At 41.5% G+C, this 26,974-nt stretch overlaps 1 protein-coding gene across 7 annotated transcripts in view; it reads left to right on the top strand.

Annotated features, from left to right (window-relative positions):
- The window catches only part of RABGAP1 (RAB GTPase activating protein 1), a 161,764-nt gene that overhangs the window by 117,832 nt on the left and 16,958 nt on the right, over positions 1 to 26,974 (top strand). For all 7 annotated transcript variants that reach the window (XR_011255497.1, XR_011255498.1, XM_069582468.1 and 4 more), the window contains 8 exons: positions 4,198 to 4,311; positions 8,184 to 8,258; positions 11,724 to 11,849; positions 12,728 to 12,871; positions 14,408 to 14,449; positions 14,687 to 14,815; positions 25,266 to 25,358; positions 25,979 to 26,089. Coding sequence is in view for 5 of the 7 variants with exons in the window: in XM_069582468.1 (XP_069438569.1) it covers positions 4,198 to 4,311; positions 8,184 to 8,258; positions 11,724 to 11,849; positions 12,728 to 12,871; positions 14,408 to 14,449; positions 14,687 to 14,815; positions 25,266 to 25,358; positions 25,979 to 26,089 (834 nt within the window). In the remaining 2 variants the exon portion in view is untranslated. The remainder of the gene's footprint in view (positions 1 to 4,197; positions 4,312 to 8,183; positions 8,259 to 11,723; positions 11,850 to 12,727; positions 12,872 to 14,407; positions 14,450 to 14,686; positions 14,816 to 25,265; positions 25,359 to 25,978; positions 26,090 to 26,974) is intronic.

Here is a 26,974-nt window from a genome sequence, read left to right as displayed (position 1 = left end):
ATACAAAAGTAAAAACAATACACATTCTGTGAACCGTGTGTGTGTGTACTCTCTATAACAGTGTGTGTGCCCACGCACATTTGTGTGCACGAGTATGTGCTTATTTGTGTGTGGATGTGTGTGTGCATAGAGGACAGCCCCAGCTCTCAGGGTGCTGGACGCTTTGCTTGCTTTCACTTTTATCAGGTGTTTTATATATGTGTCAGACAGTTCTGGAAGCTCTTTGTTGTTGTTCAGTCACTAAGTCATGCTCCACTGTCGTGATCCCAATGGATTGTAACCCACCATGCTCCTCTGTCCATCGGATTTCCCAGGCAAGAATACTAGGGGGTTGCCATTTGCTTTTTCAGGGGATCTTCCCAGGTGAGCTAACCCATTTCGCCTTCATTACAGGCAGATTCTTTACCGCTGAGCCACCAGGGAAGCCTTGGAAGCTCTTTACATGTTTATAATTTATAGGTTATTTAATGTAACCATCATTACAACTTTATAAGGTAGATGATACTAACCAGAGAAGAGAAGCTTACCTTAAGTTTCTCAGCCAAGTAAGAGAGTAGGCCAGCTTTTAAACCCAGATACGTCTGACTCTAAGCTAAGACCCTGGTTTTAAGGCCTTAAAGATGAATTGGCATCATTTTCATTTTTTAAGTACATTTAGCTAAACTAGTTGGAGAAGGCGATGGCAACCCACTCCAGTACTCTTGCCTGGGAAATCCCGTGGGCGGAGGAGCTTGGTAGGCTGCAGTCCATGGGGTCGCGAAGAGTCGGATACGACTGAGCGACTTCACTTTCACTTTTCACTTTCATGCATTGGAGAAGGAAATGGCAACCCACTCCAGTGTTCTTGCCTGGAGAATCCCAGGGACAGGGGTGCCTGGTGGACTGCCGTCTGTGGGGTCACACAGAGTCGGACACGACTGACGTGATTTAGCAGCAGCAGCTAAACTAGTACTGGGAATTCTTAATCTAAAGGACCTGAATCATCCAGGGACTCTTGTTTGGTTGTATGTGTATTCTCTTTTGTTTGTTTTCCACTTTAAAATCACCTTTATTTAGATGTGATATATGTACAATAAAATTCACCAGCTTTAAATGAACAATACAACACGTTTTAATTAGTACCATGGATGTGATGTATCATAATTCCATCACTTCAAAAAGTTCTCTTAGTTTAGTTCAGTTCAGTTGATCAGTCATGACCAACTTTTTGCAACCCCATGGACTGCAGCACGCCAGGCTTCCCTGTCCATCACCAGCTCTGGAGCTTACTCAAACTCAGTCCATCGAGTCGGTGATACCATCCAACCATCTCATCCTCTGTCATCCCTTTCTCCCACCTTGAATCTTTCCTAGTATCAGGATCTTTTCCAGTGAGTCAGTTCTTTGCATCAGGTGCCCAGAGTATTGGAGTTTCAGCTTCAGCATCAGTCCTTCCAGTGAATATTCAGGACTGATTTCCTTTAGGTTGGATCTCCTTGCAGTCCAAGGAACTCTCAAGAGTCTTCTCTAACACCACAGTTCAAAAGCATCAATTCTTTGGTGTTCTGCTTTCTTTATTGTCCAACTCTCACATCCATACATGACTACTGGAAAAACCATAGCTTTGGCTAGAAAAACCTTTCTTGGCAAAGTAATGCCTCTGCTTTTTAATATGCATATTAAAAAGTTCTATAATAGCTCTTAAAAATCAGCCTTTTCCCTTGAGTCTCAGCCCGTTCCAAACATTGATCTGCTTTCTGTACCTTGTGATTTTGTCTTTTGTAGAGTTTCATATACATGGAATTATAGAAAGTAGTGTTTTATGTCTGTCTTATTTCATACAGTCTCATGCTTTTGTGATCTATCATGTTGCATATCACTGGGTTTTTCCCCTTTTATTGCTGAGTATTCCATCACTATATGAATGTACCACAGTTTCTTTATCCATTAACCCACTGGAGCCCAGTTTGGGCTATCAGGAATCACGCTGCTACAAAAATTTGAGTTCAAGTATCTACATGTATTTTTATTTTCATTTCTCTTGGATGACTATGTAGACGTGAGTCACTAAATTGCATGATAAGCATATGTTTAACTTTATAAGAAACTTCCAAATGGTTTCTATAGTATTTGTACCATTTTGCATTCCCACCAGCAATTTATGAGAGTTCAAGTTGTTCTTCACCCTTTGCTAGTCCTTTGTATATTGGGTACTTTTCATTTTAGCATTTAGTGACCATGTAGAGAAATCTCATTGTACTTCTAATTTATATTTTGCTGATAACTAATGATGTTGAAATTTTTCGTGTGCTTATTTGCCATCTCTGTGTCTTCTGTGAAGCATTTATTCCATCTTTTACCGCCGTTCCCCTCCTTCCTGTAAATCAGTTGTTTGTCGCCTTATTTATTTTGAGAGTTATACGTTCCAGATATAAGTCACCTATCAGATAGATTTGATAGGTGATTTATCCTGTTCATGGCTTACATTTTTCATGTTTTTAACAGTAAGTTTTTAATATTAAAGATTTGTAATTTGATGAAGTCCAGTTTATCATCTTCATGATTTTGTGACTCATAGGGACCCCTCTAGGTAGCTTTGCAGACCTCTTTCTGTTCAGCTTTCCTCTTTGGTACTCTGAGCTAGAGTCTAGCTACCTTGCCCTCCCTGAATTCTGCTGTCTCTTCTCTCAACTCAGGGAAGTTCTCCCTATCCCCAGCTCTGTTTCGTCTCCGTGTGTTACAGCCTAGAAGCTGCCACCAGGCAGATAACCACTGTAATCTTTAATTCTCACCTTGCATTTTGTGCTGTCAGGGATCACCACAGCTCAGAGCTGCCCTGACTTTTGTTAATGATGCATTAAAAACTAGTAGTCAGAAAAATAAAAAATCCCGATAGTCTGCCAGTAAATCTCTTTGGAAAGCAGTTTGGCAGTGTCATTGTAGGCTTAAATAGTTTACAGGTTAAGAAAGAGCATAGGCTTAAGTTAGCTCGCTAGTGATGGAGGTTGAAAGGATAAGACTAGTATTTAAGCATACAAACTTTGTAATGAGTAGTAAATAAGCCAAAAGTCTAATGCACAGTATGAACGTAGGCAGTAATACTGAACTATAATATGATACTGCTATACTGGCAATCATTTTACAATATATTATAAATGTATCAAAGTGAAAGTGTCACTCAGTCAACTCTGCAACTCATGGAGAGTAACATGCTCTACACTTTAAATTTACATGATGTTACATGTCAAATTTACACAGTAAAATAATTTTTTTAATGTAAAGTTATTTTAGATTCCACAACTGTTAAATACTTACGGCCCTGGGAACCTGATTACCTAAAAGGCTAGAGAAATTACCAGACCAAAAAAAAAAATTACTAATTTTTCACTGGAAACAAGAGTGTCAGGCTCTTGGGTGGTGTGCTGAATATAATGCAGTCTCACCGAGGAGAATCAAGTCTGTTGTCTTAGCTATGAGGACAATGCGTTGTTGAAAGAGAACGTCATGTTTCTGTGCTCCAATTCTTTACCGCATGAGCAAATAAAGGTTAACAAAGGGAAGCTATTAGAAATAGCTAGGTGTTTGGCATATTTTGTGCATTACTGACATTCATTTAGTTTTAATTACTCATTGTAGAAGAGGAAACAGTTTTTCTCCATTGGTTGAAAAAAAACAAGGGATATTTTCCCATAGCCCATTTGAATCCCTTGGCGTTTGATAGTCTAGTTTCACACTGAGTAGACGGCTATGTGAGTTTTTATGCCATTTGCCCCTGGGTAAATTCCAATCCAGGAACTTCTGTTTTCCCTTTGAGAACCTGGCCCATTTGTTTTGTGCCAAAGGATCAGTTAAAGCAGCAATTTTTGTACCCAGTTTGTCTAACGGGAGCATTTTGCCTCTTTCTTTTGAGTGTTTTCCTATGGGAAGTCCGTTTTGAAACACATTTTCCTTCTTAACAATAGAAAGGTGATCACCTGCACTTCTTTGCAGCAGAGATGGAGTATACCTGAGGTGTATAGAGTGAAACGGGTCTCTTCTTTCTTTCTTTTTTTCCCTCTTAATATTTGCTTTTCCTTCCCTGAAGACGCAGGCATGCGTGTATGTGTGTTCCTGCAGCATTTTAAAGCAGGTAAATTAGAAGACGACCTTGTTGTATTAGCCTGGACAAGTACATCCTTCACTGACTACTGAACCTTCTGCTTCCTGGTGTTTCCACAGGAGTCTCCCCAGGACAGTGCTATCACTCGTGATATTAACCGGACATTCCCAGCCCATGACTACTTTAAGGACACCGGAGGAGATGGACAAGATTCCTTATATAAAATATGCAAGGTATTTCATACCCAAGAAAAGACTGTTTTAGGTGGTTATTCTGTTTCTTTGGAATTATGCAAAAGATAACTGCAAAATGTAATTTGTATTTTATGTCCAAGAATGCAAAAAAAGAGAATAGTTTTTGTAAAATCAAAAGCAACAGCACAATTTTAGATTCATGGTGAATAGGAAATAATTTAAAATAAAATGGTAGGATTTCTTTTAATCAGTACTTTCAGTCAATAGTTCCCTGATACCACATTTAGACTCACGAGTTGGTTTTATGTTACAAGCCTCTTAGTCCTACATCATTGCAAACTCCTTTTTAGTATTCACATTGTAAGTGATGAATTTGATTTTCTTGGTCCTCAGAACTAAGCTTTGGTCTGTTCCCCCTGAAACTAAGAAAGTACCCATGTAGCACCTACTATATAGGAAGTACAAGTAAGGCACAAGACATACCTCAAGAAATTTGCATATTATGGTTGAGAAGGCAAAACCAACAGCTAGTTTTAGGACAGACTAGCAATAAAAGACAATTTCTCCCATGATAAATTGGAAATGTTAGCCACTCAGTCATGTCTGACTCTGTGACCCCATGGACTGTAGCCCACCAGGCTCTTCTGTCCATGGAATTCTCCAGGCAAGAATACTACATTGGGTAGCCATTCCCTTCTCCAGGGGATTTTCCTGACCCAGGATTGAACCCGGGTCACCTGCATCGCAGAAGGATACTTTACTGTCTGAGCCACCAGGGAAGCCGCAGTGATCAACTAGATGCTTTAAACTATAAAGACGCTAAGAACTTAGCGAACTAGAGCTCTCATTTCTATTGTGATCCTCTTGTCATCATCCTTTTTAACCCCTTCTCAGTTGTGCTTCCCATTTAAGGAAACAATCTAACTATCCCTCACCTTCCTGCAAAATGTCCCAGAAAGAAGCCCTGTTCTCACTGACTCTGATCCCGTACTCCTGACCCCCTACGCTGTGGTTTCTTTCTCATGATGATCTTAATTACAGCTCTATCTACTCCTGATTTCTCCTCCTCCTGGTTAAGCTCTCACTTCTGTAACAACTTCGTTGATTCCCTCCCGCATGACTTTTCTCTCTCTCTTGTGAGTTCCTAAAACAGAGGCCTTCCTCTAGGTGCTCAGACACTGGTTACTGTAGCTCTCCACTGTCTCCCTGGGTGACTCCTTCCGCCCTGCAGCCTCAGTTGTCAGCACTGCCTAGATGTTTCCGAGTCTACATTAGCTCAAGGCCTGAATTTCCAGCTGCTTTTTGATCTCCTTGCAGAAGTCTGTCAAGTATATCAGAAAAGGTATAATAATGCAGTCCATTTAAAAACATACTTCATTGTGAAAATTTTCAAACATCTATAAAAGTTGAATAGTGTAAATGAGTTTGTATATATCCCTACCCAGAATTTATCAACATATTGCCACAGTTGCTTCATCTTCCCTAAAGTGCTTTAAAGCAAACTTCAAACATCACAGTCCTAAAGTCAGCAGCAGCCCACCAGGCTCCCCCGTCCCTGGGATTCTCCAGGCAAGAACGCTAGAGTGGGTTGCCATTTCCTTCTCCAGTGCATGAAAGTGAAAAGTGAAAGTGAAGTTGCTCAGTCGTGTCCCAACTCTTAGCGACCCCATGGACCGCAGCCTGTCCTCTATCCATGGGATTTCCCAGGCAAGAGTAGTGGAGTGGGTTGCCATTGCCTTCTCCCCTAAAGTCTTCACCATACATCAAAAAAATAAGATCATTATCCACCTGTGGCATTAACGAGCACTACCATCCAGTTTCTGTTCCATAATCAGATTTCCCTAAATGTCTGTACAGTTTAGTTAGAATCAGGATCCAGCAATATTCCTACTGTGGTTAGTTGTTATATCTCTTTTAATTAAAAACAGTCCTTTTACCCCGATGCCATTGTCTTGCTGAAGATACAATCATTTTTCACTTATTTTTCAGTTCCTTCCTTTGGCCACGTGCAGTTTGATATGATTGTTGTCTCGTAGCAGTACTTCCCGCTCTATTTTCTGCCCTGGTACAGGCTGCTATCATATGTTGCTGGCACTTACATAAAAGCTGCCTTGCATTAGTCTCCCTGCCTTTGGGTTCAAGCCTATTTATTATTTTCTCTGTGTTGACCCTAGAACAGGATCATTTTAGTGGCCTCCGTTAAACCCACAGAATGGAATAAAAATTCCTTAGTTTATTTCCTGTTCCTAAATCCATTAGCTTAGTATTAAAGGCATTCTGTAATATATCCTTGCTTATTCCCTGAATATTTTATGCTTCAATCATATTGAATTTCTCACTCTACTCTGGTTGATTTGCTTGTCAGACTTCCCACCTTAACTGTGAAATTCTCAAGGGCAAGAATCATTTCTTACATATATTAGCATCTGTAGCACTTGGCATGGTGCCTACCATATTATAGTAGGTGCTCATTAAATGTTGACGAATTAATGAAATGCCTTTTCTTCCCCATATTTCCTTTCCTTACTGCCTCTGTGAACCTTATATTCCAGACATTTCCCAAATGTGTTACGTACTTTCATGTCTGTATGCATTCCTTCAGGAATGCTCCCCTCCATTCTATACCTATAGAAAATTCAATACGTTTTTATCCCAGGACATAATTGGTAAAGCCATACACTGAGTACTTTACTTGAGGGGATTGAGAATAATATTATATAAATGCTGTGATTTTTCTCATCATACAAATAAGGAATGTAAGTAGTGGGCCTAAGAGCCAGACCAGGACATGAGCAGTTGTGGAGTTCCAGCACAGCTATTAACTGTGAAACCTTTATTCTTTCTTGACTAATCAAATGTTGTTTGGTACCTTCATCTGTATTGTCAAATAGCTTGCCACAGACCTGTGTTAGCATATGTTATTGCTAGTTTTTAACAGCCTTAATGAAACTGGTTTTAACACTTGTTAGCTTTTACTGATTTGATAGGTAGAAAGTTGTCTTATTAAATTATAAAAGATCATTTCTAAATCTTTCTGTGAATCTTGTCTTTGGAAAAGATGGGTGTTTCTTGTTCTGTAGGCCCTCTCATCAGATAAACTTTGACAAAGTGGGGGATATAATGAGATTATATTGAATTTCAGCTGAATTTATGAAGGCATGTTTACACATATAAACATTGACAGTGTTTGGTGAGTGCCTGGTATGTGTTGATGTGCTGCTAGGTTGAGTAGGGCACCACCCCTGCCCATATGGAGTTAGTAGTCTAGTAGAGAGGAGGGACCTCTAAAATGCAGTGTGTTAAGTGCTGTAATAAGCATACATTTGTAGTAAGTACCAGAGACCTACCGAGGAGAGAAAGAATCCTGGGGAAATGGGATATGTTTAAAACCTTAAGGAAGAGCACGTTTTCCAGGCAGAGAAGAAAGAAAAGCGTGAGCAAAGACAGACAGAATGACACCTTTTTTTTAGTGCTAAAATAATTTTTGCTTAACCTTTCTGCTCCCTGGCTACAGGAAGTGGCGTGACAGGTTTATGTATTGTAAAGAAAAGTTGGAATTGAAGAGAAATGTTTGCATCATTCAGTGACCATCAGAATGCCACAGTGGAGTGGGGGTAGCGCTTTTGAGGTTCCTGTGTTATGTTCAAGTTCCTATAGGGCGACTGTGACTCAAGAGTGACTACATTTGGGACTTCCCAGGTGGTCCGTTGGCTGAGACTCCCAGCTCCCAAGGCAAGGGGCCTAGGTTCGATCCCTGCCTGGTCAGAGAACTAGATCCCCTGTACAACAACTCAAAGACCTCACATGTTGCAACTAAGGCCCAGTGCAGCCAAATAAATATAGTTTTGTGTTTTGTTTTGTTTTGAAGACTGGCTACATTCATTTACACCTCCTGTGGTTTTTTCCCCCAGGCTTATTCTGTGTATGATGAAGAGATTGGCTATTGCCAAGGCCAGTCATTTCTCGCTGCTGTTCTGCTTCTCCATGTGAGTAATTAGGTCTCTGTGTATTTCTTAACACATGTCCTGCCTCAGACTTGATCATGGCTTTGTATTGCCTTTGGGCAGACTCCAGTGCATGAGTGTTAACTCCTATATCTGGAAACCTTTTTCTTAACATAATGTCATCATGGGAGAGAAACATGGTAAAAATAAATGACACTGTTGAAAACTGGTGCAAGGATAGAACTTTTTTGATTGCTAGGATAATTGGATAGACTTTAGTCTTGGTTAAACCCTCTGGGGACGTTTTATCTTCTCTGAAGTAGTGGCTGTCATCAGTCTTTGTTTTGAAATTTATTGGGCTAGGAGGGCGAAGTTGGCTTGCTTCTGTGCCATTTTATTCATTCGTTCAGCAAAGACCTTTATCCTCCCCCTTCTTAGTGTTTCTTTAAATCCACGACAGAATTGAAAAATTGTTAAGGTGAACACCTGTATACACTTGACTTAATTTATCAATTCATTATTCTTCCACACTGCCTTCTCTGCATCTCTTTTCCTTCCTTTTTCATACACAACACAGGTGTTTTATATTTTTATGAAAGAATTTTTTGAAATCACTTTTGGATAATAAAAGTAGCAAATATCAGAATACTCCACTCCTAAATACTTATGTATGTACCTCCTGAGGCCCTAACCAGAATATCACAGGCAAGTCTAACAAATCCCGTAATGTCTCACCCACAGCCCACATTGAGTTTTCCCTTTTCACTCAGGGAAGTCCTTTCAGCTCTTTTTTTCCTAACCCAGATCAGTAAAGATTCAAACATCGCATTTGATTGTCATTGCTTTTTATTTTTGTAATCTAAACTGTCCTCTTTGCCTTTTTGTATGTCCCATGCCATTGACAATTTGGAAAATTCAATCAAATTGCCTTGTAAGACATCCCAAGTTCTTGATATGTCTGATCATTTCTTCATGATTCAAGTTAAAATGCTTGGCAAAAACACCCCACAGATGATGGTAGGGGAGTTTTTGAGCACCTGTCACGGTCTGAACTGTGCTAGGTAGAGATCAGCAGTGAATAAAGTAAACATGGCCCCAATCCTTGTGGATGCAGAGCTAGTTGTAGGCAAAAAAAGCAGTGCAGGTATGTCATTCTTAATTTCGGTGCCTCTGTGAAGGTGCAGTGAGAAGTGTGGTCCAGGGTAATAACAGGTAGCCTCATTCACAGACTTCTCTGGCAAGGTAACCTCTAACAGGAACCCTGAAAAAGGAGAAGGGGCATCCATTCTCTTTTGTACTTTTCTGTATCATTTAACTTTCTTTAAACGTTGTTGCAAAAATAATAGAACTATTTTGAGAACTAGAGTGGAGAGCAGTGCATTCCCGGCAATGAGAATAGGATAGTGTATGGAAGCCCTGAAATGGGGAAAACTTGGCATCTGGAAGGAACTGAAAAGAAGGGCAGTGTGACCGGAGCATCAGGAGCCATGGGGAGTGGGGGAGGGAGCTAGAGAGGCCAAGACCAATTTGAAGGAGGGCCGTGGACCCAGGCCCCACAGTCTAGATTTTGTTTCTCTAAGGAGAGGAGGTTGTTGAAGAGGTTTAATCCATTTTGTGTAGGTTGTAATACAAGTGTAACAAAACCACTTTACATCTTCTTGCTATGAACCTAGCTGATTGGTATTGGTAGGCATGCAAAAATTTGACAAAGCTATTATGACATTGATAAAGAAAAAGTCAAGTTTTTTTTTCCCCAGTCTTATTTACATGTAATTGACAAAATTGTGTATATAAGGTGTAAAATGTGATGATTTGATATACTATGCATTGTGAAATGATTCTCACCTTCAGGCTGATTAACACTTCATCATGAGGTCAAGTTTTAAATTTTTGTTTTGTTGTTTTCATCATACTTTAATATCTCAGAGTCTCACCAAGTCTATATGATTTGTCTTTGTTCTCAACTTTAGTGCAAGGACATTTATCCCCATTTAAGTATCACAACACTTCTAAAATGAGTTTCCTGATCAAATCCCCAGTATCTTGGTTTGAACTCTATGCTGCTTGCCGTTGTGTTTAAAATAAGTGTTTGATTCAGGGCAGGGGCAGATGTGCTGCGTAACATCAGAAATGCCACTCTAGGCAGGCCATGTCTCCCTCAGCGAGTGAAGCGTGAAGTTGTCTTGATGATAAAGACCTCAAAGGTCTGGTCCTTTGCCCCCGAAGCCCTTAACTTTCCAGCAATGATTTGCTGTCCTTTTCTCATTTCATTACTTAGTCTGATTTGCTCTTTAGCTTTGCTTTATTCCCAGTTTCTTTGCTCAGCCCACCGTCGTCATTGTGTTCAACAGAAACCCATTCACCTTCCTGACATTTGAAAAGCTTGCTATGGTCACATCATGCCTTAAGTATTTCCAGTGTTCTTTTTATATTTTGAAAACTAGACATTTGCCAGGTCCTCAAGAAGATATTTTTCTGTAAAGTTACGGAAGATATATAAGTGAGTAGCATCTGTAAATAGAAGTGAAGTGAGGGAGGCTTTTTGTAGTATTTTAAGTGTTACTGCAAGCGTTACTAGAATACCTGAAGCATTACTCCAAACATCAGAATATATAAGGTTCTTCTGTAACTAGCCATGTTTTTAGCAACAATGAGAAAGAAGAACATTTTTACTGAAATGAATTAACAGTTAAGGAAGTAAAATGATTTAACAAAGGTTTCGTGATTTGGGGAAGGTTAAACATATACTCAAGTGTAGTAGGCCTGTTCTTAACTCAGTTCGAATCCTGTCCTCCCTCTAAAGCCTATTCCTAGCTCCCTCTGGAATACTCAGTCTTTTTTGTTCTTGTGTTCCCACTGATCTTTCTAATTCATTTTAGTTATTGTAGGAGATTTAGTTATTTAGTTATTGTGTGAGAGGCTCCTCAAGGACAGCAACAGTGTCTGACATAGAGTAGGCATTATTAAATATTTCCTGGTTGAAAATGGCAATGACGACCCTGTATGCAAGACAGGAAAAAAGACATAGATGTGTATAACGGACTTTTGGACTCAGAGGGAGAGGGAGAGGGTGGGATGATTTGGGAGAATGGCATTCTAACATGTATACTATCATGTAAGAATTGAATCGCTAGTCTATGTCTGACGCAGGGTGCAGCATGCTTGGGGCTGGTGCATGGGGATAACCCAGAGAGATGTTATGGGGAGGGAGGTGGGAGGGGGGTTCATGTTTGGGAACGCATGTAAGAATTAAAGATTTTTAAATTTAAAAAATAAAAAACTAAATAAATAAATAAATAAAATGGGGGGGGATAAAAAAATAAATAAATATTTCCTGGTTGAAAGAATGAATGTTATAAAACACAACACAACTGAGATCTGAGTTACTGCATACCACTAAATTTCCTAGTATTCACATAAGAGAGTATAGGGATGAATTTTACACACTGAGAAAACTCCTGTATGTGTTTTTGATCCTCCCACCCCTTCCCTCTTGCCCTATTACAGATGCCTGAGGAACAAGCGTTCAGTGTTCTGGTCAAGATCATGTTTGACTATGGTCTCAGGGAACTTTTCAAACAAAACTTTGAAGATTTGCATTGCAAATTTTACCAGTTGGAGCGCCTCATGCAGGTAAAAAGAGAATCCAGCTTGCATTTGCCGATAAGGGTGCAGGACTGGGAAGAACAGGATTGAAGAAACGGTGCCAAGGAGCAGTGGTGATTCCTTAGCCATCCAGGATCAAGGACAAGTTTAATGTTTTTCATTTCTCTCCATGTAATAATGATGCCAAGATTAATAAGGTGTTAACCCGATGGATCGGAGAAGGCAATGGCACCCCACTCCACTACTCTTGCCTGGCAAATCCCATGGACGGAGGAGCCTGGTGGGCTGCAGTCCATGGGGTTGTTAGGAGTCAGACACGACTGAGAGACTTCACCTTCACTTTTCACTTTCATGCACTGGAGAAGGAAATGGCAACCCACTCCAGTGTTCTTGCCTGGAGAATCCCAGGGACGGGGGAGCCTGGTGGGCTGCCGTCTCTGGGGTCGCACTTAGTTGGACGCGACTGAGCGACTTAGCAGCAGCAGCAGCAGCCTGATGGGTGTGAGCCAGGTTTTCAGTCCCATAAACACCCAGAAGATCAGATGAGTGTAGGAGCCTTTATTTTAACACAGCAAACTCAGTCAGGAAATACTTACCAAGGCTCTGAAGCTGGCTGATGGGGAATCTCCTAACAAAAGTGAAACAAACTTTCCCAAACATTTCATAACTTAGAGAAACTGTCCTTTCAGATATTTGTCACCATGTGGGGATTCTTCTTCAGAGCTACTTTGTGAACTGAAAACGGAAGCCCAGTGCCAGTTTCATACCAGATGTTAAGTGTTCTTCTGAGCGCTTTTTCAGTTTTTATAAAAACACAAATATATGACGTTTTTGACCTATTGTTGGCAGATTTATGAGCTAAACAGTTGCATATGTGCCTAAAGCTAATCAGTTTGCTATTTCAGGAATACATCCCTGACCTGTACAACCACTTCCTGGACATAAGCCTTGAAGCGCACATGTATGCCTCCCAGTGGTTTCTTACGCTCTTCACTGCGAAATTCCCTCTCTACATGGTCTTCCATATCATCGACCTGCTTTTATGTGAGGTGCGTATCAGAGGCCACCGCACTTAGGCTTTTGTTTGTAGTGTCTCTCCTGTGTTGCAGGCAGTAACTGCCTTGCTCAGAGTGCAGCTCTGTTCCGTATGGCTAATGAGTGCTCCAAACACTATCTCTTTGTTTAAGCTAGGAAGTTTAGGGGTTTGGAGGAGGTGTACCCCCTCTTTTAAAGGACACTTCCTGGAATTTCCACCTGCATTCCCATTTAACCTCTTGTTGGCCAGAACTTAGGTACATGACCATATATCCCTAGCTGCTAAGGATAATTTTTTTTTAAGCTGCCTAGCAATTTTCTTAAACTTGAGAGTCTATTACTAAAAGAAAATAGATATTATAGTAAATAACAATCTTTGCCACAGCTTAGTTTTCTGTTTTGGAGGGTATGCCTAAGAAGAAAAAGCTAATTTCAAAAACAATACATGTTTGTTACAGAAAGCGTAAGCAAAATGATGTGAAAATACTTCTGATCCCAGTCTAAAGGAAAACTACTTTTAACCTTTTGATGTATATTCTTTCAGCCTTTTTTTTGTGTGTTTTCATATATGTGTATGTGTAAGTTCTGTGTGGAACAGTTTTTTCATATGGTATATTATGTATATTATGACTTTATATGCATATAAAATGTGACTATGCTTATATGCTATTCAGTAACTATTTTTATCTCATACTTGAATATCTACAGACACATATATCTGTACCATCCTCCTTTTTAATTATCCCATATTTAAAACATACAAAAATCCATTAAAAAATCTGTATCTCTGTCTAGCTTGAAACATAAGAAACAGCATTCCAGAAATATACCATTATTCTTACTTACTGTCAGATATTCCATTCTTTGGATAGATCATAATTTATGTAACTAATTCCTAATCGCAAACCTTTATCTAGTTTTTCACTATTATAGATAACTATTAAGTAATTACTGTGGGTCTGGTGACAGGCTAAGTAACTTAAACTTTCTCAGCTAATTAGCTCAGAAAACTATTGGGAGACTATTAGTTATAGAAACTGAGGCCCAGAAACTTTTAAAGTTTAACTTGGTCAGCAGATGTTGGTGCCTCCCCTCAGCTGTCCTTTGCCCCACCACTCCTAGAATGATTAAATGAAGAAAGGCAGGTTGGAGAGAACCCTGAGCAGTCATTTCTGGGACATAGGAACTCATGGACAGGGTGATTGTTGTCCTTCGAGTGGGCAGTGGAAGAGACACCAGGCATTATTTCATGAGGGATCACAATTTTTATGGCTATTCTTTTAGTTTGGAAGCATAGTATACTTTGGAAAGCATTCTTGAACTGTGAAAATAGCTGTAGAAAAGCCCTTCTCTCATGGGAAACTGGGTCTACCTTAAGTGGTTTTTCAGTGGTGGCCCTGTAATTTTTATTTTCCAAAATATTTTCAAGATACTCCATTTCTTTATTCAAGTTTTTACAATCTCTCTAAAATTGCTGGCTATTCTGAAGACAGATAGCTTAATAGTCCAGTTCTAAACACTGAAAATGTTTTCTGTGTTTTCTCTTTTAGGGGATAAGTGTTATATTTAACGTCGCCCTTGGGTTATTAAAGGTACAGTGCACACTGGTTTGTAAGCTGGGTTATCTGGCGTTTCTAATCTCATTCTAAGCAGCCGCTGTGCTCTAGCACTGTCCCTGACAGTGGACACATGCAGGTCGCTCTAGCCAAGGCTACAAAGTTATCTTCTGGGGATTATAAAGGTGCTGGGATTATGAAATGCTTCTGGAGCATCTTTATAGCAAAAAAGCTTTTTTCCTGTACATGGTTGTGTTTTCTTCTTTCTTCAAGACTTCCAAAGATGACTTGCTGCTGACAGACTTTGAAGGTGCCCTGAAATTCTTCAGGGTTCAGCTCCCTAAGAGATACCGCTCAGAAGAAAATGCAAAAAAACTAATGGAACTAGCTTGCAATATGAAGGTAAAATCACTTTTGCATTAATGTAGATTCTTTTGTTAGTGTCTTGCTCTTCCTGATAAAACCGTCCACATTTATAATACATTGATAATAATGTTTTCCTTTGTATTGTATAATTTTCTAAATCGTTTCATATATATTACAGCCTATGAATTAATCTCATTTCTTTCCCCATTTTGAACTCTAGGAAGAGGATTATTATTCCAATTTTGAAGACAAACCAAAACACAAAGCCCCCTAATTTTGTATAGCTAGTTAGTGGCAGAACTCAGGTTTTATGATTTTTATTGTGTCGTCCTTTAACTTTCAGTTTTTGTTGTTGTGATCATAAATTCCCTAAAATGAAAATAATAATACATAAAGGAAACCCATTCACTGTTTATCACTTTCAGTGGAGCATTTATGATTTGTATTATTTTAAGGTTTAAAAAAAAGAATCTCCTTGTGTTCATGTTATGAAAGTTTTGTTTTTAAAGAAGAAAAAATAATTGAGGGAGTTTAGTTTGGAATGTGAAGGGTGGAGGCAAATGGGAGACTGAATAAATAGCTATATTGAGATGCTTATAGGGTGCATAAGAGGCTGACTGTCACGTTTATTTGCTGTGACTCTAGAGGGTAAAACTGTGACCTCTGTGTCAGGAGAGAAGCTTCACTGTCTACTGCATAGAGTACAGACCTATTTAAGGCACCATTTCCTCATCTGTAAGGTATTATTGGACTTCTGGTTCTGGTTATATGTCATACTGAGCTAGTTCAGGCTACCCTTCTTTAAACATTTGGAGATGCCAAATAAAGTATGACCCAAGTAATGTTTAAATACCTGGATGAACTTGAAAGGAGAAATGTCCAGGTGCCTGAAACAAAGTAGCTCAAAGCTCCTGTGTGTGATAATAAAAGAGCATCCCAAGGGAATATGGGACCAAACTGTGTGTGAGGATTTTAATGCTCATGAAGTTATGACATGATTTGGGACCTTCCGGAGACAGCTGAAACTGAGTCTCTGCATTACGCTAGGACTATGGCCTGTTTGTAAAAGCAAGAATACGTAAAACTACCTGTTAGACTAAGAAATGGTAGGAATCCTGATGTAAAGTGAATGGGGGATTTGAACAACAAAAAAGGGAAATAGAACTTCCGGAAATCAGCCATTAAAGTTATCATTAAATTTAAATGCTACATACTTAACAAATATCATGGCTAACATTTAATGGTATTTTACCATGTGCCTAAGTGATTAAATGCCATGTGATTAAGTGTTTTTACATGTGAGGATTAACTGCAGTATGTGTACAGTGTTTACCTTAGTGCCAGGTAACGCGTAAGGGTTTAAGAAACAATGGCTACTGCTATGACTATTCCCTTCTTGGATTTTCAGCAGACAAACTCTTTTCAGTAACACTGATGATGGCTTTGTGGAAAGGGCAGAGCCACGTGAGCTCTAAACTTTTTAGAGCTACTCTTTCTACCTGGTTTAGCCATACGGGAAGGTGCTGCCTCTTATTTGCTTATGATTTCTTCCCCTCCCCTCCAAAACCTGCTCCTTTCTCAGTGTCCCTGTCTCCTGTTTGTGGGACCTGGTTGCTCAGGCCTGAAAACGTGATACCGTCCCCTCCTACTCTCTTTCTCACACTTCACATCTTCGTCCTCCGTATCCAAGCCCTGCCATCAGACTACATCCTGAATCTGATCACTTCTCAACCCCTTCATTACCCGTGCCCTAGTCTAATCATCTCTTCCCTTCTCCTCTGGAATTTTCCAGTAGTTTCCTAGGTCCTCCTGCTACCACAGTGGTTTCCTCCCAGACTCTTCTTGATCTCATCTCTCACATGCTTAAAACTCTAACGGCTTCTTATCTCAGAATAAAACTCAAGCGTCCTTCCGTTGGCCTGCAAGACCTGGCACCATCTCCCCTCCGACAGGCTAGTTTCAGCTGCTGCTGCTTTTCCCCCTATGCTTTCCACTTCAGACACCCCAGCCTCCTTACTGTTCTCAAACACGCCAAGCTTGTTCCCTCCTCAGACTTTTGTACTGGCTGGTCTCTCTGCCTGTAATGTTGTTCTCCTTGATGCCCACATGGCTTTACCCAAACCTCTTAAGTCTTAGGCTCAGTGAACGTGTCACCAGAGAGGCCTTCTCTAATTACAGTGTCTACGGTAGCACTCCCCCTTTCTTTCCACCCTATCTCCTTATCCTTTTGTATTTTCCACATTTCATTTATTTCTACTTGACATTATTTGTTTGATTATTGTCTGCATTCCCCTCTACCCGTGCTGCAATTAAGCCTCTGACAGAGGGCACTTTTTTGTTTATTGCTGAATCCCCAGTACAAGAACAGGATCTGACATATAAACATTGGTTGGACAAGTGAATAAGTGACTTTTCTGTTGAGTTTCTTCCAAGTGTTTTACAAAGTAGCATTAACATGGATTTGGGCAAGTCTTAAAAATAGATCTAGCCGAAGGTTTACCTTTTATATTTTCATTAGCTCGAAACACTTTAATAATATATGGATTCTTTATTTCCCAAGTCCGGATGGGAGGTGTCTGATGTCTTTTTTTTCCTTGCCTACGCTTCCAAGAAATTAAAGTCGACAAGCCCGCACAGCTCACATTATTATTTGCTTAGATACAAAATTTCTTTTGGTCCTGGAAAGTTCTCTGCATGGTTAGGGTACACTTTGGATGATTTTCCCTACTTGCATATGGCTTCAGGTGAGAAGAATAGTAATTTTTTCTTGAAACTGACTCAGCCTGGAAAACCTGCAGATTCACCAGGACATGAGAGAATGAGCTTTTCTGCTAAAAGGTGGGGTATGGTATGTACAGTTGAGTTAGTGATGATTATTAGTTTTATTCTTGCAGCTATACTTAATACCAAATAATACCAAATAATATTAGCAATACAGGCAATAGCCAATTATTGGCAAAAGACTTCAGTCACAGTGATAATTTGTGTACTCAAAAATAAGAAAAATCATTGGCAAGTTCAGTGATGAACCCTGCATTATGTGGACTGCATGACGGGGAGGGCCTGGGGGGGTGCACAGTGAGTGCATAGGATCTTTGGGTGGTTTCGAGACCCTCTGGACATAGGAAAGGGGATTCCTACCTTGTGAATGGTTTAGAAACTAGCTTTTCAGTTTCTTGGTATAGAATTTAGAAAGGAAATATTGGCTCTGTAACTCATTCAATCCCATTCCATTATTTTTTAATTTAAAAGCAAAGTTGTAACTCCCTTTTTTCAGTTGTACTTCCTGATTAAGATGGGAATTGGGAATGCTTTACCTCCCATGATAGTCCAGGAGACTCTTGTTGTCTTTTGTGTTTTAGCAGTTGCAATGTTGTAATTTCCAATATTTGTATAGATTCTGTAAGAATCTCATTGGTTCCTCACAGTACCCTGTGAGGTGTGAAGGGCAAGTCAAGCATGGAAACTGAGGCTTATAGAAGCCAAGTGACTTACCCAGCTGACACTGACTGGGCAGTGACAAAAGCCCCGTTGGAACTAGGGTCTTCTGACAGCCTGTTGCATGGCTCTTTGCCAAAGGCGACAGGAAGAGTTTGGTGTGGCAGTATCTTAAATGGCCACAAGGTGGGTCTGCTGCCCACACAGTCTGCATTCTCTGTGCTCTGTGTCTTCCTCGTCTCTGTAAATCTTGCTCTGTATCTGTCTTCACTTGCCTCTCTTTTTTTCTTTCTTTCCTGGCCTTTTCTTCTTCCTTTCGTCTTCTTAGTTTTATGAGACTGAATTTTTTTTAATTTCTTGAGGAATTATAGATCCCCTGCTCTTAATCTAAAATTTAGCCATATACATCAGCTCATTTAACTATGGAATTTCTCTTCCTCCATGGGTCAGTGAGCTGAGACAGAAAAAAAATGCTTCCACTTATGATACAAGATCTAAACGCAATTTCAATTTACATTGTTCCAGAAGATCGAGAATGGTTCTAGGAGCCCGGCAGCCCGTGCATCATGTTGAGTGGGGGGAAATGGGGAAAAAATAAATTAGGTCTTTTAAATTTTTGACTCCAGAAATATTTAAGAGCAACTGTTTCTTCGTGTGACTATAATGGAATTTTTAAAAATAAGTCCAGTAAGTGAGGCTTAGAAGAAGCAAGAACCATGCCAAAAGAGATGGCTCTGTGGGTTTCTTAGATCAAGAAGAAAGACTTGACCCTTGTTGTGTAGGATATCCTGCCTAATGTGAAACAGAACGTCTGAACCATTGCTTCATTGAAATTTGTTGTTTAAAACATAAAGTGAATATGCTAGACTTCAAACTACTTGTGAGAAAAGATATTATTGCAAGTAGTAATATCTCTCAATTAATGTAATCCTAACCATTTGCCGTTTGGAGAAACAGAAGACTCTCTGGCATTTAGGAATATTTGCATTCAGGGCATGTTTTTAATCATGAGCTAAAAGCAGTATTTAGTTTGAACTTCACTCTCTGCTCAAATCATTTGTGTAGTTAGTGTTTGTTTGGGTTCTAAGATCTGTGTTTGTAGTGACTGTATTAGTCTTTTTTCTTGATACGTTCATAGCAGCCTTGCATAGTATCTACACATCGTGAATTAATCCTTAGAGTCACTGTGTGAAGTCATTTTATAGATGTGTATACTGAAGCTTCCCTGGTGGCTCAGAGAGTAAAGAATCTGCCTGCAGTGCAGGAGACCTGGGTTTGATTCCTGGGTCGGGAAGATCCCCTGGAGAAGGAAATGGCAACCCACTCCAGTATTCTTGCCTGGAGAATCCCATGGACAGAGGAGCCTGGCGGGCTACAGTACGTGGGGTCGCAAAGAGTCGACACGACTGAGCGACTAACACACTAACACATACTGAAGCTTAGAAAATTGAAGAAAACTCGCAGCCAGCACAAAGTTAGTAAGGGATGGAGTTGAGATTGGATCCCAGGAATTTCAGACTCTGAAATCAATGCTTATCATCACTGTGCTTTACTGTGCCTGGAGGAGTGAATGAATGAGTCAGGCGCCACTTCTGTTGGTCCATTTTTGGCGATACTCGTCATATCATGATGAATACCTCAGTCTCTGTGTCAGTGCTGAAACTTGCCTTTTGTACACAGTAGCTGAGTGCCGTTTTCCGTGTAACTAGACCAGGCTAGTTTTATGTCTTTGCTTGTTCTACCTTTTAGAATTGGATTTCATGAGGAAGCTTCTGAGTGGTTACTCTCTTTCTCTGCAGTAAACCCTGAAGTTTGCTGGTTATTGAAAGGGTAGCAGTGGTTACTACCTTCTTATTCTAATAAGTTCCTCTGCTTTAGTCCTTATCTATGTTTGAGTCCTCTGCTAATAACTTGCTGATTGCACTTTAGGAAAATACTCTGATGGTAGAACAAGGATGCCTAATTCTATTTAGTAATTTTTGAGGGAGTTTGAGTCTAAACTGTTAGAACAAATTAAATAAAAAGACTCAGAAATAGAGTGTTGATTTGTTTCAAGTGGTTTTAAGTGCAGGCATTGGAGTCCCACCGACCTTGGCTCTCACCCTGGTTCTGCCTCTGCTTTGTGACCTTAGGTAGGTTAGCACAACAGGTTGTAGAGAAAGAAATAAGGTGATGCCTTTAACATCACAGCTGCTCTGTGACACACCAGTGCTCTTCTGGCCCACCAGGTTTGGATCTCCTCTGCCCAGATACCTGCTTTGCTTAAGTCAGTTCATGTCAACGAGCATTTGTAGATTGTCTTCTATGCCAAGAATACACTGAGCTCAGCTACAGAGAGGAATAAGAAACAAGAACCACCCCAGATTTGTTTTCTTATGCTGGCGCTGCGACTGAACAGACTGGGTCTTTTACTTCAGACAAGTCACTTTACCTGTCTAGGGCTCCATTCCCCAGGGCGTGCAGTGGGGGGTCCTCACTGCCCCCTACAGCAGTGAGGGTGATGATCCCTGCTGTACCCATCTCAGAAAGTTGTTTGGAGGATTAAAGAAAATAGGAAGCGTAGAGGTTAGCTTGCCAGTCCTACGTGAATCTCAGGGTCTTCTATTCACTAACTGAAAAGGGAAGATGGACTTGTGCTAGATTTCTGTGTTTAGCATTGAGGACTCTGGGGTCAGGAGCTCCTTCCTGTGTACCCACTCACCCACACAACATAGCTCCACCCCTGCCGCGCAGAGCTGCCAGCCTGCAGGCTCTCTCCTGCACTGGATTTTCTGAGTCCAGCCCCGCAGGGATTCTGGCCTTTGCAAGGGTCTCTGAGCCGAACTTTAAACTCAGCTCCTGTTTCCTACCAGCAGCCTGTTTGCTACTCTTCTGTGTTAAATGGACTTTGTTTGAGTGGCTCCCTGTCTGCAGCACATGCCCAGCAGATGGCTGCCTCAGATTCAGGGCAAGGATGCAGATAAGAAGAAGTCATAGCAACTCTTTATTTAAAAGACTTCACTGTGTGCCAGGTCCTCTTCTCCGCTCTACATGTGTGTTCTGTCATTCGATCCTCACAACAGCACTTCTCATAAGGACAGTTGGGGTTTTCCCAGATGAGGACCCTGAGGCTGAGATAAGGTAGCTTGCCCTCAGTCACACAGTTAGTCATCGGTGGAGTCAGGACTCAAGCCTTGCTCGGTGCACGCTCTAGGTGGCCAGTAGTTCTGTCTCCCTCCCACCCAGGCCAGCAGCATGGGCCAGAACATCCCTGTCTATTCCAGGGGCTGGTCAGGGGCCAGCTTTCCCAGGGGAAGTAGCACGTGTTTTAAGAGAGAACCTTATCCACTTCCTATGACAGATTAATGACAAGTGAGTGACCAAGGAAAAGGTGTTTTAGGCTGATTTTTTTTTTTTTAACTTCTACCAAAATATCCAACTGGCATGTTCCAAGTGTCCACCTTCTCTCTAATTCAGGGTTTCTTAACCTGGGACTATGGATGGGCCTCAGGGAGCCCATGAGCCCTCTGAAATGGTATGTAGAATGTGTTATTGCTGGGAGCGAGGTAGGGGTGGAGTTAGCATCTATACTTTTTAGTGGGAACCTTGGCTCTCAGGATATTCAAAGTGATGCCGTCTCAAACAGTGTTAAGAATCTTGTACTAATTGAGATGAGGTATACAGTTGGTTTTCCCTAAATTGCAGTAGCCTTAGCCCAGGAAATGATTAGAATTTTTTCCTCCTTGAAAGTACATTTAAACAGATTTCAAATTTAACCTTCTTGCAGGGCAAATGTGTGAAACTGTGACTTCCACAGCCTTCTGATGGGAGTCAGCCAACAGTGGGTGTGATTTGGAGCTCAGGGGCTTATTCCATCACTTCTGTTTTTCTTGAATTCAGTTAAAATTGCAGTGGTGAAAGTAAGAGAGACAAAATGAATCTTGGACTTTTAAGGGGCGGGAGCTGTGTCTCTTCATTAAGTATTTTCATGTTTCCTGTGTACCAGGCATTAGGAGTTTCACAGTGCAGAGTTCCTGCCCTTGTGGAGTTTGCATATCCTGATCTATATATATTTTTGTATCGTTAATGCCTAGCAAAGAACATTGCACATAGTGGGGCTCAACTACTGGATAAATAAATGCCCCTTCTTGCATCCTTATTAGATTAAAAAAAGGAAGGCCTTTGGCTTTGATTTGTTCAGCAGCTGACTATTAAGTGCTGATTATGTTCCAGGCATTGAGCTGGGCACTAGAGATATGCTGCTAAGCAGAACAGATGTGGCCTTTTTCCTAGTGGGAAGACAGACAGTCGAGTAAGCGCATAAATAAATAATCGTGGACTTGGACAGGTACCATGGAGGATTTGGCTCTATGCTATGAGAATATATAATGAAAGACTTAGCCTGATGGGGGAAGAGGGTGTCAGGAAGGGTTCACTAAAGAAGTGATCTGGAGGTCTGATCTCATAGGTGAACAGGAGTGATCCGGACACCAGGCTGCACAGGCCGAGGGACCAGGCTTGAAGCGTCCATTGGCTTTGGTTGCCATTTCCATTTAGAAGACAGGTCAGTGCTAAGGGATGGAGTGAGGGGTCGTCTCTCCTTCATTTAGCAAGCATTCCTGGGCACTCTCTTTGTGCAGAGCAGGGACAGCAGCAAGTGAGGCCTGTCTCTGACCTGGAGAAGGCGCTAATGATGGGGTACGCAGGCTGAGAGGCACTGGTCTCTCCTGGGTGCAGCCTCATAAAGACACTTGAGTTGCTGCTTTTCCTATTGACACTTCTCATTCCTCACTCAGTTATCAGGCATCAGTCTTAATGAGTCTCTGACTCAAAGGCAGCTTGAGCCAGTTGACTATACAGCCACGCACTCTGGAAGTCAGAGTCAGCTATGAACCCACTGTGAGCAATGTTGTGTTTATTTTTCGTTTGTGATGGGGTTGGGGTTAAGGCATTTAAGGGAAAGAGGGAGGAAGAGAGACAGAGAATTGAGGCTGAAAATTAGGAAAGCAGTCAGAGCTCCGGAGCAGCGCCGTCCGTGGAGAGAATGCCAGAGCTCTGTCTCAGAGGAGCCCAACTTATGAGCATTGTTTTTAAACAGCAGTCATGTTGTTAACTCAATTATAAATGTAATTTGTCCTCAATGCAGAAAAAGTGGAAAACCTAGTAAACACACAGAGAAATGCCCATGTCCTGTCACAAAAATGTAAGAACCAGGTGAGATAACACGTGTACAGAGTCTGGCACTCACAGGGCGCTCATCACACACCAGCTTCTGTTATAAAGCTGAGGGGGACCCACCCTTTTACTCTAAGAATGAGATATTTATAATAAGGGATAATGAGATGTAGAAGACAGTATTTTGTAACTAGCCAAATGTATGGTTATGGAGGAAATGTTCATTCTTTGTCACCACAGCAGGAGAATGAAAAGTCGAAGGATCCTGAAGACCCGTGAGGATGTTTTATAGGGTTTGGCATCAGCTTTTCTTTTTCACAAAGCAGTTGAGGAGCCTTGTATCTCTGCCCGCCCTTTGTCATTTACACAGACTGACAGGAGAGAGTACTGGGAGGAAGTGTTGGCCGCCCACAAGCCTCAGTTTTCTGTCCCTCTACTATTGATTTGTTCAGATTGTTTATGAATTTACAGATTACGCCGATGTTTTATTTGGGTGCTTTCTTTGTGAATCAGTTACACACATAATAAACATTCGTCCCAGCATTAGCCTTAAACCACAGAAGATCTGGGCTTAGGGGTGCCACTTTCCCGCTGCAGCCTCACCCCAGTGGTGTTTAGTGGTCATCTTTATAGCCTGCAGCGAGGGCATAGTGCTGGTAGGCTCCTGGCTACCTCCCTTTGGGCAGCAGCCAAACTCCAAGAGTAATCTCTGATTGGGCATACCTGTAAACAGACGACTGGGGCAGGTGTCCACAGAATCAGTGGTAGGGGAACACCAGGCAGCTCAAGTGAGACAGGAAGGGAAGAATGAGCAGGGACTAGCAGAGGCCGACACGGGCCTGCTGCAAGCTCGGGCCTGTCCTGTCCCCTTTCTGCACCTCAGGTTTTCATCTGTAAAATAAGGATGTTGGACTAGACTAGCCCTGAGATGCCTAATTAGCCTGGAAGGTGTTAGTCGCTCGGTCATGTTCAATGCTTTTGCAACTCCGTGGACTGTAACACACTCCATGGACTGAAACCCGCCAGGCTCCTCTGGCCATGAAATTCTCCAGGCAAGAATACTAGAATGGGTGGCCATTTCCTTCTCTGGGGGATCTTTCCAACCCAGAGACTGAACCCTGGTCTCTTGCATTGCAGGTGGATTCTTTGCCATCTGAACCACCAGGAAGGCCCAATTAACCTGAAACTGGGGGCTAAAAGTTAGGTGTGTGAGTCAGCAGTATAGCAGTTTGCAGTAGTCGGTAAGAACAAGCTTGAGAGAAAGAGGACAGTAGTTCAGTGAGATGGAAGAATTTAAGGGCAGAGAGAAGTATGCCTGTTTGAAGGCAGCACAGAAGGTGCTAATGGAAAGGAAAGTGTTAGAAGGTAGATAGTGAGGTGGCTACAGCTTGGACTTCGGATGGTGTCTAACGGCCTGGCACAAATCCTGGATCTGCCAGTCCCTAACTGAGTGGCTGTGGTCAAGTTACCTAACTTCTTACTTCTCAGTTAAGTTGCCTACAAATTGAGGCCATTAATACCACACCTTGTGGAGAGGTTGTGAGGTCAGAGAATGAAAGCACCTGCAGCGTTGCTGGTATGTGCTGAAGAAAATGGTGCCTGAGGAGGAGGGAAAGAACGAATAATCAGACCTAGAGCTCAGATAGGAGGGGTCATCTGTTGGATGTTCATTCTGACACCCATGGTAAAATCTTCAGGAACCAATTATCTGCCCCCCCCCAAACCCCTCAATTTGAGTAAGAATTTTAGTTTCTGGGCTTATGTGCAGGAAGTAACCACTTTGGTGGTCAACTTGGGATGCCAAGGTCAGTAGAGATCTTGGTCTTCAGTGCAAGCCTTGAAGCACCCACCTCTTCCTGATGCTTTTTAATTTATGCTGTGTTCTATCCTACAGATTAGTCAGAAGAAGTTGAAAAAATATGAAAAAGAATATCACACCATGAGGGAACAGCAGGCCCAACAAGAAGACCCCATCGAGCGATTTGAGGTTTGTTTATGGCCTAAGTGATGTGAAGTGCCTTCAGCCTTTCACTTCAGAAAATTGTGCCTATAGTTAACTTTAGTGAGTTCTGTTTAAAATTTAGTTTCACTGTTTTTAGGTTCCAGTTACAGTTTGAGTTTGCAAAAGAGAAAGCAAGACTTGCTTCGCTTCTTGCTAGTTGTCTAGTTGGTTACAGTTCTATGGGCTTTTGTCACAGTTAGGGGCTTCCCTTGTGGCTCAGTCGGTAAAGCGTCTGCCGACAATGCGGGAGACCCGGTTCGATCCCTGGGTCGGGAAAATCCTCTGAAGAAGGAAATGGCAACCCACTCCAGTACTCTTGCCTGGAAAATCCCATGGACGGAAGAGCCTGGTAGGCTACAGTCTGTGGGGTCGCAAAGAGTCGGACACGACTGAGTGACTTCACTCACTCACTCACTCAGCTGCCTGACAGTTAGTTGAATCAGTGGAGACAGCAAGGAAGGAACTGTTGCTTGGCGGCACACTGGGGCCAGCCACATCTCCCCGGATGCCCATCGGTCTCAGCAATTAGTTTTGAGGGTTAACCTGAAAAGTTGTCATTTCCATCTGATCTTTATGTTTGCAACTGGTTTCTCCCCACCCATCAGCGAGAGAATAGGCGCCTACAAGAAGCTAACATGAGGTTGGAACAGGAAAATGACGACTTAGCCCATGAGCTGGTGACCAGCAAGATTGCACTGCGGAAAGACCTGGATAACGTAAGTCTCCCTTGTCTGAAAAGATGCTTGCATTGAGACCCTTCTCCCTTAATCAGGTGAAATCCTGAAGTTTTCGTGTTTATTCTAGTGTTTCCCTCTTAGGAGGACCTCTTGTCAGTACTGTTCCTCCCTTTCCTTCAGAGGTCATTGATGATCTCATTAAGCCCTCCTTTCCACACTCTTCTCTCATTATACGTGCAGTCCCTGAACACCTCTCCAGACATTGATTGAAAGACCTCTTTGGCTGATTCTTAAGTTATTACAGTTGTCAGTAGCATTTAATCACTGTAATTTCCTTAACTTACCCCTAAGACATGAACAGATTTTGTCATCCTGGATATCATGTGCCTTTTGCATAACCATTGCCAGTTGTAATAATGCCCAGTGCCTCCACAGCTTGTGATTTCATCAGGAATCTCTGCTGGCAGATGTTCTGTTTTTCTTTGCTTCTCTTAATCTTGAAAAGTTTGAGCTGATGGCATTCCTGGCAGGGTGTTGTCCATTTTCTGTACTGCAGGCTTCCCATAGTGTACTCTCTCATTCATGGTTGAGGTCAGATGTTGGCAGACTTTTTCTATAGAGAGACAGACATGACTTGGTGGGCCTTGTGGTCTCTGTTGCAACTATGTAACTCTGCCATTGTCACAGAAAGGAGCCATGGGCAATAAAACAGATGAGCATGGCGGTGTTCCACTAAAACTTTATTTAGGAGAATAGGTGGCAGGCTGGATTTGGCGCTTGGACAGAGTTTGGCAGCACCTGACTTAGATTTTCCTGTCAGTTTTCTGCTCATTGATTTTTCTAGAGACAGGCTTAGACTGTTGAGGGTTAACAAGGAACTTACATAATATGTTGAACCCCATAGGATATATGAACTTCACAAGG

Source organism: Ovis canadensis, chromosome 3 (genome assembly GCF_042477335.2).
Source record: "Ovis canadensis isolate MfBH-ARS-UI-01 breed Bighorn chromosome 3, ARS-UI_OviCan_v2, whole genome shotgun sequence".
Lineage (NCBI taxonomy): Eukaryota > Metazoa > Chordata > Mammalia > Artiodactyla > Bovidae > Ovis > Ovis canadensis.
The sequence above is the reverse complement of the archived record's forward strand: the minus strand, read 5'-3'. Positions and strand labels throughout refer to the sequence as shown.